The sequence below is a fragment of the Chiloscyllium plagiosum genome, unplaced genomic scaffold, assembly GCF_037043375.1.
Source record: "Chiloscyllium plagiosum isolate Xiang-an unplaced genomic scaffold, Cpla_swu_hap1 HiC_scaffold_9, whole genome shotgun sequence".
In the NCBI taxonomy this organism is placed as follows: domain Eukaryota; kingdom Metazoa; phylum Chordata; class Chondrichthyes; order Orectolobiformes; family Hemiscylliidae; genus Chiloscyllium; species Chiloscyllium plagiosum.
In genome coordinates, this window is record NW_028270147.1 from 6,525,435 (window position 1) to 6,541,726 (window position 16,292).

The window sequence follows — 16,292 nt, forward strand, 5'->3', positions numbered from 1 at the left end:
AAAATATGTTTTGCAAGGGGCGATCATCATTGGGGCCTTTTCAAAATAACAGAGTGAGCTAATACATGGGGCCATTCTGCCTCTGGAAGACCCAATCAGTTGTAGGCCTGCTCCCTGTAGTGTTCAACATTTTTCTTCAGTTCTGGAATTGGAACTGCAGTCATTAATCTAGGATCATTTGTCCAGTCAGATTGCCATGCACCAGTATGCAACCCCCACCTTCTCCATCCCCTCCCCACCCCCAGGCCATTATTCATTTATTTGCTATTTCACTAAGTAAGCCTGTTTATATTTGACACTCACTGAACTTAGTTGCTTGGCCCCGGGGTGTTGGCTAAAAGCTAAAGTATATACCCACCACAGGAAAATCTAAAAGCTGGAGCTGGAAAGGGATGCGTCCATTAATGTCGTTTAGGAAGGAAATCTGCCATCTTTACTGGTCTGGCCTACATGTGACTCCAGACCCACAGCAATGTGGTTGACTCTTAACCACCCCCTGGGCAATTAGGGATGGGCAATAAATGCTGGTCTGGCCAGCAAGGCCATCATCCCATGACTGAAATAATAAAGAAAAGTGCAACTGTTTTATGTTTGCAGTGATATTTAGAACCTGTTGCACACTTTGAAATTAACACCATGCTTTCACATTCTGAGATAGGTTGAAAATACAAGAAACGATTGAATATGCCATGCTATTGTTGCTCTCCCGGGGAGGCATGCAATTTCTTTATACCTTTTTGCATGTAACCACAAACAGAGTGCAGTCCAACGTTCACAATATCTTGCTGCATAAAAAAACACGCCACCCATTTGTTATTTGCTGTTTGCAACCTTCAGTATTATTTGTATTAATGATGATGAAGCATAGTTTTAATAATAATTTAAACACAGTTTGGCAGTTAACTACCAGTCATCATCTAACTGCTACATTCTTCCAGGCAGCATCTCTTCCACTCAGAGTTCACTTGCCAACCAATCAGCACTGTCTTCTCATACACTATAAACAGTCTAGTGCATTCTAATGAGTGCAAGACAAAAAGTCTTCAACAAATTTTGAAGTTTTACTAGACTTTACTCGTCTGAAATGAATGGATTTCCTTATGAGGAAAGGCTGGACACGCCAGGACTGGATCCTCTGGAGGTTAGAGATGACTTAATTGAAACTTATAAAGATCCTGAGGGAACTTGACTGGGTGGATGAGGATGTTTCCTCTTGTGGGAGAATCTAGAACAAGGGGTAATAGTTTAAAAATAATGAGTCACCCTTTTAAAACAGAGGATTTTTAACTTTCTCTGACGCTTGAGAGACTTTGCTATTCCCTTCCAGTGGATGCAAAATCTTTAAATATTTCTAAGGCAGAGAGTTTCTACACTTGCTCCGTATTCCTCTAATCCCTCCCTGTTCATGTGTCTTTCCAAATGCCTCTTAAACATTGCTATTGTATTTGCTTCTACCGCCTCTCCTGGCAGTACTTTCCAGGCGAAAGTGAGTACTGCAGATGCTGGAGATCAGAGTCAAGATTAGAGTGCGGTGCTGGAAAAGCACAGCAGGTCAGGCAGCATCCGAGGAGCAGGAGAATCGACATTTCGGGCAAAAGCCCTTCATCAGCACTTTTCAGGCACCTACCACCATCCGTGTAAAAAAAAGCTTCCTTCACACACCTTTAAACTCTGCCCCTCTTGCCATAAACCTATACCCCCCAGTATTTAACATTTCTCCCTCGGGAAAAAGACTCCGACTATCCACACCTCTCTTAGTTTGATATATTTCTATTCACTCAGCCCCCCTCAACTTCTGACACACTAGTAAAAACAATCATCTTCGCACTTCCTCAAAAAATTCAAGTTTGTGAAACAAAACGCCCCCCAAATAAAACCACTCTCCCGAATGAGTCCTCGCTTTTCCCAAATGCCAGTAAAGCTGCAATGGGCCGAAGCTTGCCTTTCATTCCCACAACTTATTAAATTTGCAACTTGACAAAATTATAGTTATTGATCTACACTAACGTCAGAAAGAGGATAACGATTCATTTAAAACATAATGTACTATTGATGCTGACCCAACATTTACTGCCCATTGCTGATTGCCCTTCAGATGATGCTGGTGAGTTGTCTCCTTGAAACATTGCATTTTAAATAAAAGGATTGTGGTCTCCTCTCCTCTTTGGAACTTAGTGGGTTTTTTTTCACCCATCTTCATGTGGGCCACTTCTCACTGTCTTTGAGTGTGCCGTCACACAATTGCATAAAATAGCATTAGCGTTTCATCAGCTACAAATAGGGAATCAATAACATAATCTTCTACAGTGTAAGAGTATGCATTAAATAAATTGAAAGATCAGTTAAAACAGAAGAAATCTGGCTGTCTTTCGGAACGTGCAAGTAAATCAGGAGTGGTAAGGTGACTTTGATATTTCTCCTGTCAAGATCGGACAGAGGCAAAGGAAGAACATGAATTTATATAGCATCTTTCACAACCTCATGAGGTCCCAAAGTGCTTCACGGGCAGTGAAGCGGTTTATGAAGTGGGACCATTCGAATAAAATCAGGAAACATGGATACTATTTGCAGTGAGATCCCACAGGGACAGCTATGAGATCAAAGGCAACATAGTCTCATTTCGGTTAAGTCACTAAAACATTCAAACTGTGAGGTACGGAGCCATTACGCAGGCGATTTAAGGATGACTGGGTCTTCTTCTGTGCTAATTCAGCACGGAGAGCTCGGAGGTCTGTAGTTGTCTGCTTTCTTAGCTGCAAAGGCAATAGGAGGAGTAATTGAAGTATTATTAAAAGTGTACTGAATGGCAACTTTCCTACCTGACTCAGCTGAAAACAGCCAGCATATTTTCACACAGTCAGAGCACAAAGCACTAATGTACTCATTTAAAAATGTTACGTTTGTATAACAATGCTTTTAACTGGAGCTGAATAGAAGCATCGAAATGCGAGCAGGAGTTGGTTAATTGCCTTTTGCAACCTTAAATCTTTTTTGCATTAATGATGGTGAAGCATAGTTTTAATAACAATTTAAACAAACCTTGGTAGTAAACCATCAGTCATCATCTAACTGGCGCATTCTCCCTGGCAGAATCCTTATTATTCAGAGTTCACTTGCCAACCAAACAGCATGGTCTTCTCATACACTATAAGTTATTATAGAGCTCACTACTCAGTGAGATTGGGGCTCATCTGATCATTCTCTGGTCCATATTCCTGCCCCACCCCCGGAACCCTTGATTCCCTAAGTGATTAAAACTCAGCCATGAATATACTTAATGACCCAACATAGACACACCTCTGCGGTAAAGAAATCCACAAATATGTTATCGTCTGGGGGGAAAAAAAAATCCTTCTCATCTGTCTTAAATGTACAACCTCTGATTCTGAGATGATACCCTCTAGTCCTAGACTCACCGAAAAGGGAGGAGAAAGTGAGGACTGCAGATGCTGGAGATCAGAGCTGAAAATGTGTTGCTGGACAAGCGCAGCAGGTCAGGCAGCATCCAAGGAGCAGGAGAATCGACGTTTCGGGCACAAGCCCTTCTTCAGGAATGAGGAAAGTGTGTCCAGCAGGCTAAGATAAAAAGGTAAGGAGGAGGGACTTGGGGGAGAGGCATTGGAAATGCGATAGGTGGAAGGAGGTCAAGGTGAGGGTGATAGGCCGGAGTGGGGGTGGGGGCGGAGAGGTCAGGAAGAAGATTGCAGGTTAGGAAGGTGGTGCTGAGTTCGAGGGATTTGACTGAGACAAGGTGGGGGGAGGGGAAATGAGGAAACTGGAGAAATCTTAGTTCAACCCTTGTGGTTGGAGGGTTCCTAGGCGGAAGATGAGGCGCTCTTCCTCCAACCGTCGTGTTGCTATGGTCTGGCGATGGAGGAGTCCAAGGACCTGCATGTCCTTGGTGGAGTGGAAGGGGAAGTTGAAGTGTTGAGCCACGGGGTGGTTGGGTTGGTTGGTCCGGGTGTCCCAGAGGTGTTCTCTGAAACGTTCCGCAAGTAGGCGGCCTGTCTCCCCAATATAGAGGAGGCCACATCAGGTGCAGCGGATGCAATAAATGATGTGTGTGGAGGTCCTTCTTCAAAGACCGCAATTTGACCCCCATACATGATCAACGATGCCCTCCACCACATCTCCTCCACTTCCCGCTCCTCCGCCCTTGAGCCCCGCCCCTCCAACCGCCACCAGGACAGAACCCCACTGGTCCTCACCTACCATTCCACCAACCTCCATATACAGCGTATCATCCGCCGTCATTTCTGCCACCTCCAAACGGATCACACCACCACGGATATATTTCCCTCCCCTCCCCTATCAGCGTTCCGAAAAGACCACTTCCTCCGTGACTCCCTGGTCAGGTCCACACCCCCCACCAACCCAACCTCCACTCCCGGCACCTTCCCCTGCAACCGCAAGAAATGCAAAACTTGTGCCCACACCTCCCCCCTTACTTCCCTCCAAGGCCCCAAGGGATCCTTCCATATCCACCACAAATTCACCTGCACCTCCACACACATCATTTATTGCATCCGCTGCACCCGATGTGGCCTCCTCTATATTGGGGAGACAGGCCGCCTACTTGCGGAACGTTTCAGAGAACACCTCTGGGACACCCGGACCAACCAACCCAACCACCCCGTGGCTCAACACTTCAACTCCCCCTCCCACTCCACCAAGGACATGCAGGTCCTTGGACTCCTCCATCGCCAGACCATAGCAACACGACGGTTGGAGGAAGAGCGCCTCATCTTCCGCTTAGGAACCCTCCAACCACAAGGGATGAACTCAGATTTCTCCAGTTTCCTCATTTCCCCTCCCCCCACCTTGTCTCAGTCAAATCCATTGAACTCAGCACCGCCTTCCTAACCTGCAATCTTCTTCCTGACCTCTCCGCCCCCACCCCCACTCCGGCCTATCACCCTCACCTTGACCTCCTTCCACCTATCGCATTTCCAACGCCCCTTCCCCAAGTCCCTCCTCCCTACCTTTCATCTTAGCCTGCTGGACGCGCTTTCCTCATTCCTGAAGAAGGGCTTGTGCCCGAAATGTCGATTCTCCTGCTCCTTGGATGCTCACCGAAAAGGGAGCCAACCTTTCAGCATTTACCCTGGCAGTAATCCAGTAATGACGTCTCTCATTCATCTGAACTCCAATGAGTATAGGACCAACCTACTCAACTGTTATGGACCAGGCCAGACGCCCTCAAAACATGTTTAGAATGTAGCCCAGACCCAAACATTTTTAGTTGTTTTGGACAGATGTAAGGTGGATATTCCAGGAGTGATGCAGCTGACCAAAGCACTCAGTTTCAAGCAAACCAGAATTTATTTGCACACCACTGAATGAAACACAAACAAATGAAAACAGAATTTCGAATAACACCTATTTGAAAACCCAACCAACATGATACCCACGCAACTTAACAAAGGAGCTGCTCCAAATTCATGCAACTTCTCCTTAAACATACCCCCTTGGCTAAATAAGTAAATTCAAACTTTGGTTCTTACAGGAGAGATGCTCAAGAGAGTGAGTGTGTGTGTGCGTGTGAGAGTGAGTGAGTGAGTGAGAGTCAGCCAGAAACATCAGTTGAATCAGGGAATCTTTTTCTCCCCCAGCAGCTTTGAATAGACTGCTTGCTAAAACATAACCAAACAAAGAAAAAAGCCCTGAACTGGGAAACTGGCCATTTCCCCTTTCAATGTTAAAGTGCCTTGAAAAAAACCAAAAAGCCTTTTCCCTGATTGTTACCTTCGGCAGTATCTGTTAGCCACTAACAAAGTTATTAAACCCACGAAACCTCTGTCTTTTACAACCCCTCTTGAACAAAACCAAGGACAACATGACCTTGTTAAAGGAGCAGCATCATCACACAACCTCTCCTCGTAAGAAAATCCTTCCTGATGGATAAGGTTAGGGTTAGAGTATAGTTATATATAAATTATATGAAGATATCGACTAATAGCAGACTTACCAAACCAGCGGAAGGACATGCTAACATTGTCCTAACATTGTTCATACAGATCTTGGTACTAAAATTTATCCATGTACTGTATGTAGATGATGGGAATATTGTACCTTTATCTCAGTAATTAGCTTCATTTTGGCATTTTCCACACTCCTGTAAAGCTGATCAATCTCATGCTTGAGTGTTGTGATCTGAATAATTAACTCGTTCTGTAAAAGAATATCATTCGTGTTTGTGTTGACAGAGCTGCTCATCTCACCAAGCATTATAAAATCTTGCAAAGCAGAAGGAACAATTTTGCAAAGATTCCAGAAGCTTTGATTAGGTAGTCAAACTTGGCAGTAATTTTATCCCAGAAACAACATTGGGGAGGCTTGATCGTGAACCCCTGCCCCGAATCCATTGATGGTCTGACACTTGAATGGGAGACAAAAGCCCAACCATACATTACAGGGAAAAAAAATCACATAATTCCTAAAACAATTCCTCCCGAGGCTCTCTAAAGCTCTGGTCAGATCACATTTGGAGTATTGTGCACAGTTCTGGGCTCCATACCTGAGGAAGGATGTGGTGAATTTTGAGACGATTTGTAGCTCAGTGTGAGGTTCTGGATGTAGGTCTGCTCGCTGAGCTGGAAGGTTCATTTCCAGACCTGTTGCCACCCTACTAGATAACATCTTCAGTGGGCCTCAAGCACAACACTACTGATAAGTCCTGCTTTCTATTTATATGTTTGGGTTTCTTTGGGTTGGTGATGTCATTTCCTGTGGTGATGTAATATATGGATGAGGAAGGACACCACTTCGACTGGGACAACATATCCATGCTAGGACGTGCCAAACAAAGACATGCTCAAGAATTCCTAGAAGCATGGCATTCCGACCGAAACTCTATCAAAAAATATAATGAGTTAGACCCCATCTACTACCCCCTGAGAAAAAGAACAGGAAGTGACTTCACCACAGGAAATGACATCACCACAGGAAATTACATCACCAACCTAAAGAAATTGCGTGCAATTCTGGTCTCCTTCCTATCGGAAAGATGTTGTGAAACTTGAAAGGGTTCAGAAAAGATTTACAAGGATATTGCCAGGGTTGGAGGATCTGAGCTACAGGAGGAGGCTGAACAGGCTGAGGCTGTTTTCCCGGAGCGTCGGAGGCTGAGGGGTGACCTTATAGAGGTTTGCAAAATTATGAGGGGCATGGATAGGGTAAATAGGCAAAGTCTTTTCCCTTGGAGTTAGGGAATCCAGAACTAGAGGGCATAGGTTTAGGGTGAGAGGGGAAAGATAAAAAAGAGACCTAAGGGGCAACTTTTTCACGCAGAGGGTGGTGCGAGTATGGAATGAGCTGCCAGAGGAAGTGGTGGAGGCTGGTGCAATTGCAACATTTAAGAGGCATTTGGATGGGTATATGACTAGGAAGGGTTTGGAGGGATATGGGTGGGGTGCTGGCAGGTGGGACTAGATTGGGTTGGGATATCTAGTCGGCATGGATGGGTTGGACCGAAGGGTCTGTTTCCATGCTGTACATCTCTATGACTCTAAACCCAAACATATAAATAGAAAGCAGGAATTATCAGCAGTGCTTCGTCTGAGGCCCACTGAAGATGTTACTTCGCAGGTGACAAAACATCTGGAAATGAACCTTCCAGCTCAGCCAGCCAATTTGGGAAGGATGTATTGGCCCTGCAGCGTGTTCAGAGGAGGTTCACGAGAATGGTCCTAGGAATGAAAAGCTCAACATATGAGGTACATTTGAGGACATTGGGTCTAAACTTGCTGGTGTTTAGAAAGATGAGGATGATCTAATTGAAACTTACAAGACACTGAATGGCCTGGACTGAGTAGATTTTAGGAAAACGTTTCCATTCGTAGGCGAGACTAGGACCCAAGGGCAAACCTTAGAATAGAGTCATAGAGATGTACAGCATGGAAGCAGACTCTTCGGTCCAACCCGTCCATGCTGACCAGGTATCCCAACCCAATCTAGTCCCACCTGCCAGTACCCAGCCCATATCCCTCCAAACCCTTCCTATTCATATACCCATCAAATGCCTCTTAACCATTGCAATTGTACCAGCCTCCACCACTTCCTCTGGTAGCCCATTCCATACCCATACCACCCTCTGTGTGAAAATGTTGCCCCTTAGGTCTCTTTTATATCTTTCCACTCTCACCCTAAACCTATGCCCTCTAGTTCTGGACTTCCTGACCCCAAGGGAAAAGACTTTGCCTATTTACCCTATCCATGCCCCTCATAATTTTTTCAAACTCTATAAGGTCACCCCTCAGCCTCCGACAGTCCAGGGAAAACAGCCCCAGCCTGTTCAGCCTCTCCCTATAGCTCAAATCCTTCAACCCTGGCAACATTCTTGTAAATCTTTTCTGAACCCTTTCAAGTTTCACAACATCTTTCCGATAGGAAGGAGACCAGAATTGCACGCAATATTCCAACTGTGGCCTAACCAATGCCCTGTACAGCCGCAACCTCCCAACTCCTGTACTCAATACTCTGACCAATAAAAGAAAGCATACCAAACGCCTTCTTCACTATCCTATCTATCTGCGACTCCACTTTCAAGGAGCTATGAACCTGCACTCCAAGGTCTCTTTGTTCAGCAACACCCCCGAGGACCTTACCATTAAGTGTATAAGTCCTGCTAAGATTTGCTTTCCCAAAATGCAGCACCTCGCATTTATCTGAATTAAACTCCATCTCAGCCCATTGGCCCATCTAGTCAAGATCCTGTTGTAATCTGAGGTAACTGTCTTTGCTGTCCACTACACTTCCAATTTTGGTGTCATCTGCAAACTTACTAACTGTACCTCTTGTGCTCGCATCCAAATCATTTATGTAAATGACAAAAAGTAGAGGGCCCAGCACCGATCCTTGTGGCACTCCACTGGTCACAAGCCTCCAGTCTGAAAAACAACCCTCCACCACCACCCTCTGTCTTCTATCTTTCAGCCAGTTCTGTACACACATGGCTAGTTCTCCCTGTATTCCATGAGATCTAACCTTGCTAACCAGTCTCCCGTGGGGAACCTTGTTGAACGCCTTACTGAAGGAAAGACTTTTTAGAACAGAGATAAGGAGAAACTTCTTCAGCCAGAGAGTGGTGAACCTATGGAATTCATTGCCACAGACGGCTTGGGAGCCAGGTCATTGAGTATATTTAAGACTGAGGTAGATAGGTTCTTGTTTGTCAAGGGGATCAAGTGGAGAAAGTGGGAGAATGGAGTTGAGAAACCTATCAGCCATTTTTGATTACTGGAGCAGACTTGCTGGGCTGAATGGCCTAATTTCTGCTCCTATGTCTTATGGTTTTATGGTCTAACTTCTGATTTTCCAAACCCATTCTAATTTATTTTATGAATGTTTAGAGAGATGAATGCAGCATTTTTCTCTTATTATCCAGTTACCCCTTCCTCTGTCCTTACAGTTATCCCCATTGTATGTCTGGGCAATTACTGTATAATGCCAACACATGTTAAGATAAGTAAAAACATGGAATAATGACATTCATAAGAACAGAAGAGCTAGGAGCAGCAGTAGGCCATTCTGCCCCTCTAATCTGCTCTGCCATTTAGTACGATCATGGCTGAACTCATCTCGGCCTCAACTCTACTTTCTTGTCTACTCTCCATAACTCTGTAACCCATTACTCATTAAAAATCTATCTCCTCCTCAAATTTACTCATTGTCATCCATCGCACTCTAAGGGAGTGAATTCCACAGTAACCTGACCCTTTGGGAGAAGCCATTTCTCCTCATCTCTGTTTTGAACCTGCTCCGTGTTATCCTAAAATTATGGTCTCTTATTGATTGTCCCACTTGAGGAAACATCCTTTCTATGTCTACTTTGTCAATCTCCTCGAGCATCTTATAGGCCTCGACTAGATCTCCTCTCATTCTTCTAATCTCCAGACAGTATTGGCCTAAACTGCTCCATCTCCCTTCCTAAGAGACCTCCAGAATCAATCCAGTGAACCTCCTCTGAACTGCCTCCAATGTAACCATACCCCACCTCAACTAAAGGGATCAAAATTGCACACAGTATTCCCAGGTGCAGTCTCACAAATGAATGGTAGAGTTGGAGCAGGAATGGCCTCAATCTGCTCTGTAATATTTCTGTGATTCTCAGTTCAATATATGAGAGGGGAAAGATTTAAATGGGCAACTTTTTCACGCAAAGTGTAGTGCATATAGAGACAAGCTGCCAGCGGAGGTGGTGGAGGCTGGTACAATTACAACATTTAAAAGGCATCTGGATGGGTAAATGAATAGGAAGAGTTTAGAGGGATATGGGCCAAATGGGACTTATTAATTTAGGATATCTGGTCACCATGGATAAGTTAGACTGAAGGATCTGTTTCCATGTTGTACATCTCTATGACTCTATATGATCACAGGGGATGGATTGTCAAAATGAGCAGCATTTACTTTGGGATTGCCAGCACCAGTTGACTTTCTGGGCCTTTTTCTCAAGTCCCGGGCCTCCAGGTGGTGCAGCAGTTTCAGGTAATACTCCTCCAGCTCCTTCCGCAACTTGCATGATGTTTCTTCCAGAGGAACGGTCAGCTTCTTCGATTCAAAGTATTTCTTCTTCCAACTATTGCGAACTGTCAGACAGAAGAACAAGGGCCCATAAGCAACACAGGACAACAAAGCCTCACTGAAGAATAGCTGTCGCTGTCATTAGGAAACGCAGCAGTCAATTTACACACAGCAAGCTCCCCGAAACAGAAATGTAACAACGACAGGATCATCTGTTTTTGATGGATGTACATCAATTGGATTATTTGTCACAGATTGTCTGCTCAGTTACACGCTGTGGAACTGGAACCCTCATTTCAAAGATGAGTGGCTATTCGAGATCATGTGTTTCTGCCATCTTTGGTCATGTGATCAAATAGCCCTGATTTTTGACCTCAGATGTTTGAGGCAGGACATTCCATGGAGTCCTGGAATCTGGAATACAGGACCCTGCATCATTTACTTTCCTTCTCTCTACCATCACTTAGACTTTGTGACTCAAGATGGGACGCAGCCTTACAGACATTAGAAAATAAGGAATAGGAGGAGGAGTAGGCCATCTGGCCCATCAAGCCTACTCTACCGTTTAATAAGATCATGATGGGCTCAATGGTCTACTCCTTATAGAAGTGGCAATTGGATAAAGTGTGACTGAGTTACGAAGAACTTCAGGAGTTTCTGATTCATTGAGAAGTTGATTCCTTCTAATAATTAAAGGTTCAAGTATTGCTTTAGTCCATTCAAGCAACTTAGACATGAGCTAGGCAAAGTTGTTAGAGTAATCAAAAAGCCCTCCCCTCCCACACCAGTTATACTCTTTTCCACTCTCTTCCATCAGACACAAGATGTAAAGGTTTGAATACACATATGAACAGATTCAAGAACAGATTATTTTCCCCACTGCTACTAGACTTCTGAATAGACCTCTCAAATGTTAATTCGGATGTCTCTCTCTGCACCTTTTCTGTGGCTGTAACACTATATTCTGCACTCTGTTCTGCTATCCTGATGCACGTTGTATGGTACAATCTACCTGAACAGAGTGGTGCTGGAAAAGCACAGCAGTTCAGGCAGCATCCTGAAGCTTCATTCCTGATGAAGGGCTTTTGCCCGAAACATCGATTTCCCTGCTCCTCAGATGCTGCCTGAACTGCTGTGCTTTTCCAGCACCACTCTAATCTAGAATCTGGTTTCCAGCATCTGCAGTCATTGTTTTTACCTAATCTACCTGAATAGCACGCAAAACAACACTTCACGGTTTCTTGGTACATATGACAACAATAAGTTAATCAATCAATCAAACTGTGCTAGAGTTTCATAATGTTAATCACAGAATAATAATGACACCTTAATGGACTGAGCATCTATGTCATTGAGTAAGAGAACATGGGTGACTAGCTCTTCCCCTCACACCAAGGACTCGGACCCTTCCAATGCAGTTCCGACAGAGAACTGCACTCTCAGTTGGTCTGCCTTTCAGATGAAGATTGAAGCCCTGGTCCCATGGGCCTTCTCTGGCAGGGAGCTGGAATCCCATGTGATCATTTTTGCAGAGGGCAATGGGGGTTTTGCCCAGTGTCAACCCCAATAACCATCAAAAAAACACTTTCCGACCATTGTCCAGTTACTGTGTGTATGCCTGTGTGTGTGTGTGTGTGTGTGGGGCTGTGTGTGTGTACACGCATGTGTGTTTGGGGGGTTTGGGGGCCTGAGGGGTGCGTGTTGATGTGTGCATGTGGGGGTTGTGTGCGTGTGCGTGTGCGTGTTTGTGGGAGGCAGGGGGGAGGCAGCTTCCTGTGAGCGAATTGATGCTGCATTTCTAACAAGGACTGCCACTTCAAAAGTACTGCAATGGCTGTAAACGTCCTGGAGGATGAGTACATTGTTTTGAATAGCCTTTGAGAATTGAGAGCATTGATTAGCCCTTACCTTGGTTCCTCCGTAATTGATTCTGTGCTAATAATCCTTTTGCTTTCTTTACAAGTTCTTCCCTTGTCCTCTCAAGGCATTTTCTCTCCTGTTTTGTTGCATTTATTTGGGCAATCAGCTGCTCCTCTTTAAAACAAAAAATGCCACATCATACTCAGAATAATGCAAATTCCTCTAAACTAAAAGAATGGAAAATACTTTGAGTCATAGAGATGTACAGCACGGAAACACTGCAATTGCATCTAATGTAGCTGAAATGATTCCAAGTACATCACAAAGTGCAGTGCCCATTTTAGTTTCAAGCATAAGAAAGGAGTCAAGGCTTATGCAAGAGGACTGGTGGAGATTGGTACAATTACAGCATTTAAAAGGCATCTGGATGGGTATATGAATAGGAAGGGTTTAGAGGGATATAGGTCAAGTGCTGGCAAATGGGTCTAGATTAGGTTAGGAAATCTGGTCGGCATGGACGTGTTGGACTGAATGGTCTGTTTCCGTGCTGTACATCTTTATGACTCTAAAGCTGCTATCAAATAAGCCGTGCTCTTACTGAGTGGTGAAACTGGTTCAATGGGCTGAATGGCCATCTCTTTCCCCTATTTTTTATGAACTCAAGTGTCATACTGTAAAGGAAATGTCCAATTGGCCCCATCTCTTTTGTCGCTTTGTAAAAGACTAACATCCACCAATTTGACTTCGATCACAAAATGTACAACAAAGGGTCACCATTTTATCTCCACCTTCATCCTCTCTTCTCCCAGAAACAAAAACACTTATTAAAGATTGGCCACCTCACTGTGGGAGGTGGTGGGGGACGGGGGAAGCTAGCTACATTTGCAATGGGTCCTCCCAACCAGCTCTTGGTTATTTTTCACAATTGAGAGAAATGAGGCACAACTTTTCTGAACGGTTACAGTACTCCACTTGGTCCTTATATGCTGCTACATCGGAGCAAGAGGAGACCATTCAGCCCCTTTGTGCTGCTCCGTCATGGCTAATGGTGCCTCAGCTTCTTTCCCCAGCTTTGTCCCTATCCCTTGATAGAGCTTTCCCTTAAAAACAGATCTAATACCCTCAGTCTTGCCTGGAAATGGTAATAAATCAGAAATGACAGCAGGTACTTACTCTCTGTTGGGACTGACTCAAATTGGGCTCTGAGGTTGAGATCTAGTGGAGGTGGAGGTGGAGGAGGAGGCAGGGAATAGTTCTTCATAACTGTCAAATGACCATCATTCTGCATCTACATGGCAAAAAGAAACACAATAAAACAGGCAGAGGTGAGGGCAAAATCCATCTTTTTTTAATATTCTTTCATGGGTGTAAGTGTCACTGATAAAAACAACATTTATAGTCATAGAATTGAGTCATATAGTATAGAGAAGCCCTTTGGCCCACTTCGTCTGCAGAAACAAGAACTCGAAATCTACATTCGCCCGACTTCCCCGCACTAGGTCCATAACATCCAATGGTACATCATTGCAAGTGCTCATCCAAACACTTCTTAAAGATTGGGAGGTTTCCACCTCAACCAGTGCATTCTAGAGTCCCACCACCCTCAAAAACAATTTCAAGTCCCCTCTCATCCTTCTGTCTCCAACCTTAAAATTCTGTCCCCTTGTTCTTGACTCTTCAAACCAGGGGAACTGCTGCTTTGTATTCACCCTGTCCATGGCCCTCATAATCTTATACACTTCTACCAGAACCCCCTCAACATTCGCTGCTCCATAGAAAACCTGAGCTCACCAGCCTCCCTTTATCGCTGAACTGCTCCATCCTGGGCAACATCCTGGTGAATCTCCTCTGTACCCCCTCCAGTACAATCACACCCTTCCTATAGTGTAGTCACCAGAACTGCACACAGTACTCCAGCTGTGGCCTAACCAAAGTTCCACACAGTTCCAACATCACCTCCCTTCTCTTATTATCTATGCCCTGACTGATAAAGGCAAATATGCTTCTTAACTAGAGTATTATCCTGCCGTGCCACCTTCAGAGATCTGAGGACAAGAACCCTGAGATCCCTCTGGTCCAGTGCTAACTGACCTTGTGAAGGTACTGGTGAGTCACCTTCTTGAATCGCTGCAGTACAATTTGTATCAACACATAGAACATAGTACAGTACAGCACTGTACAGGCCCTTTGGCCCACGATGTTGTGCCGAGCATTTATCTTAATCTAAGATCAATCTGACTTACACACCTCTCAATTCACTGCCGTCCATGTGCTTGTCCAGCAGTCACTTAAATGTCCCTAATGTCTCTGACTCTACCACCACTGCTGGCAGTGCATTCCACCCACTCACCACTCTGTGTAAACAACCTACCTCTGCCATCCCCCTATCCTTCCTCCAATCGTCTTAAAAGTATGACCCCTCGTGACAGCCATTTCTGCCCTGGGGAAATGTCTCTGGCTATCTACTCTATCTCTCTCATTACCTTGTACATCTCTGTCAAGTCACCTCTCTTCTTTCTTCTCTCCAGTGTGAAAATTCCTAGCGCACTCAGCCTTTCTTCCTAGGACATGCCCTCCAGTTCAGACAGCATCCTGGTAAATCTCCTCTGCGCCCTCTCAAAAGCATCTATATCCTTCCTATAATGAAGCAACCAGAACTGGACACAATATTCCAAGTGTGATTTAACAAGGGTTTTATAGAGCTGAAGCAAAACCTCATGGCTCTTAAACTCAATGCCCCTGTTAATGAAAGCCAAAACACCATACACCTTCTTAACAACCCTATCAGTACAGTGGCAATTTTGAAGGATCTATGTACGTGCCCCCCAAGATCCCGCTGTTCCTCCACACTGCCAAGAATCCTGCCTTTAACCCTGTTTTCAGCATTCAAATTCAACCTTCTGAAATGAAACACTTTGCGTTTATCCAGGTTGAACTCCACCTGCCACTTCTCAGCCCAGCTCTGCATCCTGTCAGTGTCTTGTAGCCTGCAACAACCCTCGACACTATCCACAACACCACTGACCTTCGTGTCATCGGCACCGTACCAACCCACCCTTCCACTTCTTCATCCAAGTCATTTATAAAAACTACAAAGACCGGAGGCCCAAGAACAGACCCCTGCACGACAGCACTGGTCACCGACCTCCAGACGGAATACTTTCCATCCACTACCACTCCCTGTCTTCTTTTGGCCAGACAATTCTGTATCCAGGCAGCCAAATTTCCTTGTATCCCATACCTCCTAACTTTCTGAATGAGTTTACCATGGAGAACCTTATCAAATGCCTTACTGAAATCCATTTACATCACATCCACTGTTCAACCTTCGTCAACTTGTCTCATCATATCCTCAAAGAACTCAATAAGGCAGGCATGACCTGCCCTTCACAAAGCCATGCTGAGTATCTCTAATCAATGTTTTTCCAAATAGTAATACATCCAATCTCTCAGAATTGTTTCCAGTACCTTGCTGACCACAGATGTAAGACTGACTGGTCCATAATTCCCAGGGATTTCCCAATCCCTTTCTTGAACAGCGGAACAAAATTCGCCTTCCTCTAATCATCCTCCCTCCCACATATGCAGCACTGTTCAGGAATTCCAGGATTTTTACCCAGCAGTAGTGAAGGAACAGCAATGTATTTCCAAGCCGAAATGGTGAGTGGTTTCGAAAGGAACTTGTCCTTCCAGGTGGAAGTAGTGCTGGGTCCACTGCTATTTGTCATTTATATAAACAAGTATTTAGGAGGCATGGTTAGTATGCTTGCAGATAACACCGAAATTGGTGGTATACTGGGACAGTGAAGGTTATCTCAGATTTTAGAGGGATCAATTGGGCCAGTGGGCTGAGGAGTGGCAGATGGAGTTTAATTTGGTTAAGTGCAAGATATTACATTTTGGTTAAA

At 44.7% G+C, this 16,292-nt stretch overlaps 1 protein-coding gene across 1 annotated transcript in view; it reads right to left on the reverse strand.

Moving 5' to 3' along the window:
* Positions 1-287: 287 nt before the first annotated feature.
* spata1 (spermatogenesis associated 1) overlaps positions 288-16,292 on the reverse strand; it is a 65,718-nt gene continuing 49,713 nt past the window's right edge. The window contains exons 8-12 of the mRNA XM_043700118.2: positions 13,558-13,672; positions 12,433-12,558; positions 10,411-10,589; positions 6,073-6,171; positions 288-2,753 (exon numbers count right to left, since the gene is read on the reverse strand). Coding sequence (XP_043556053.2) covers positions 2,625-2,753; positions 6,073-6,171; positions 10,411-10,589; positions 12,433-12,558; positions 13,558-13,672 — 648 coding nt within the window. The 3' untranslated portion in view covers positions 288-2,624. The remainder of the gene's footprint in view (positions 2,754-6,072; positions 6,172-10,410; positions 10,590-12,432; positions 12,559-13,557; positions 13,673-16,292) is intronic.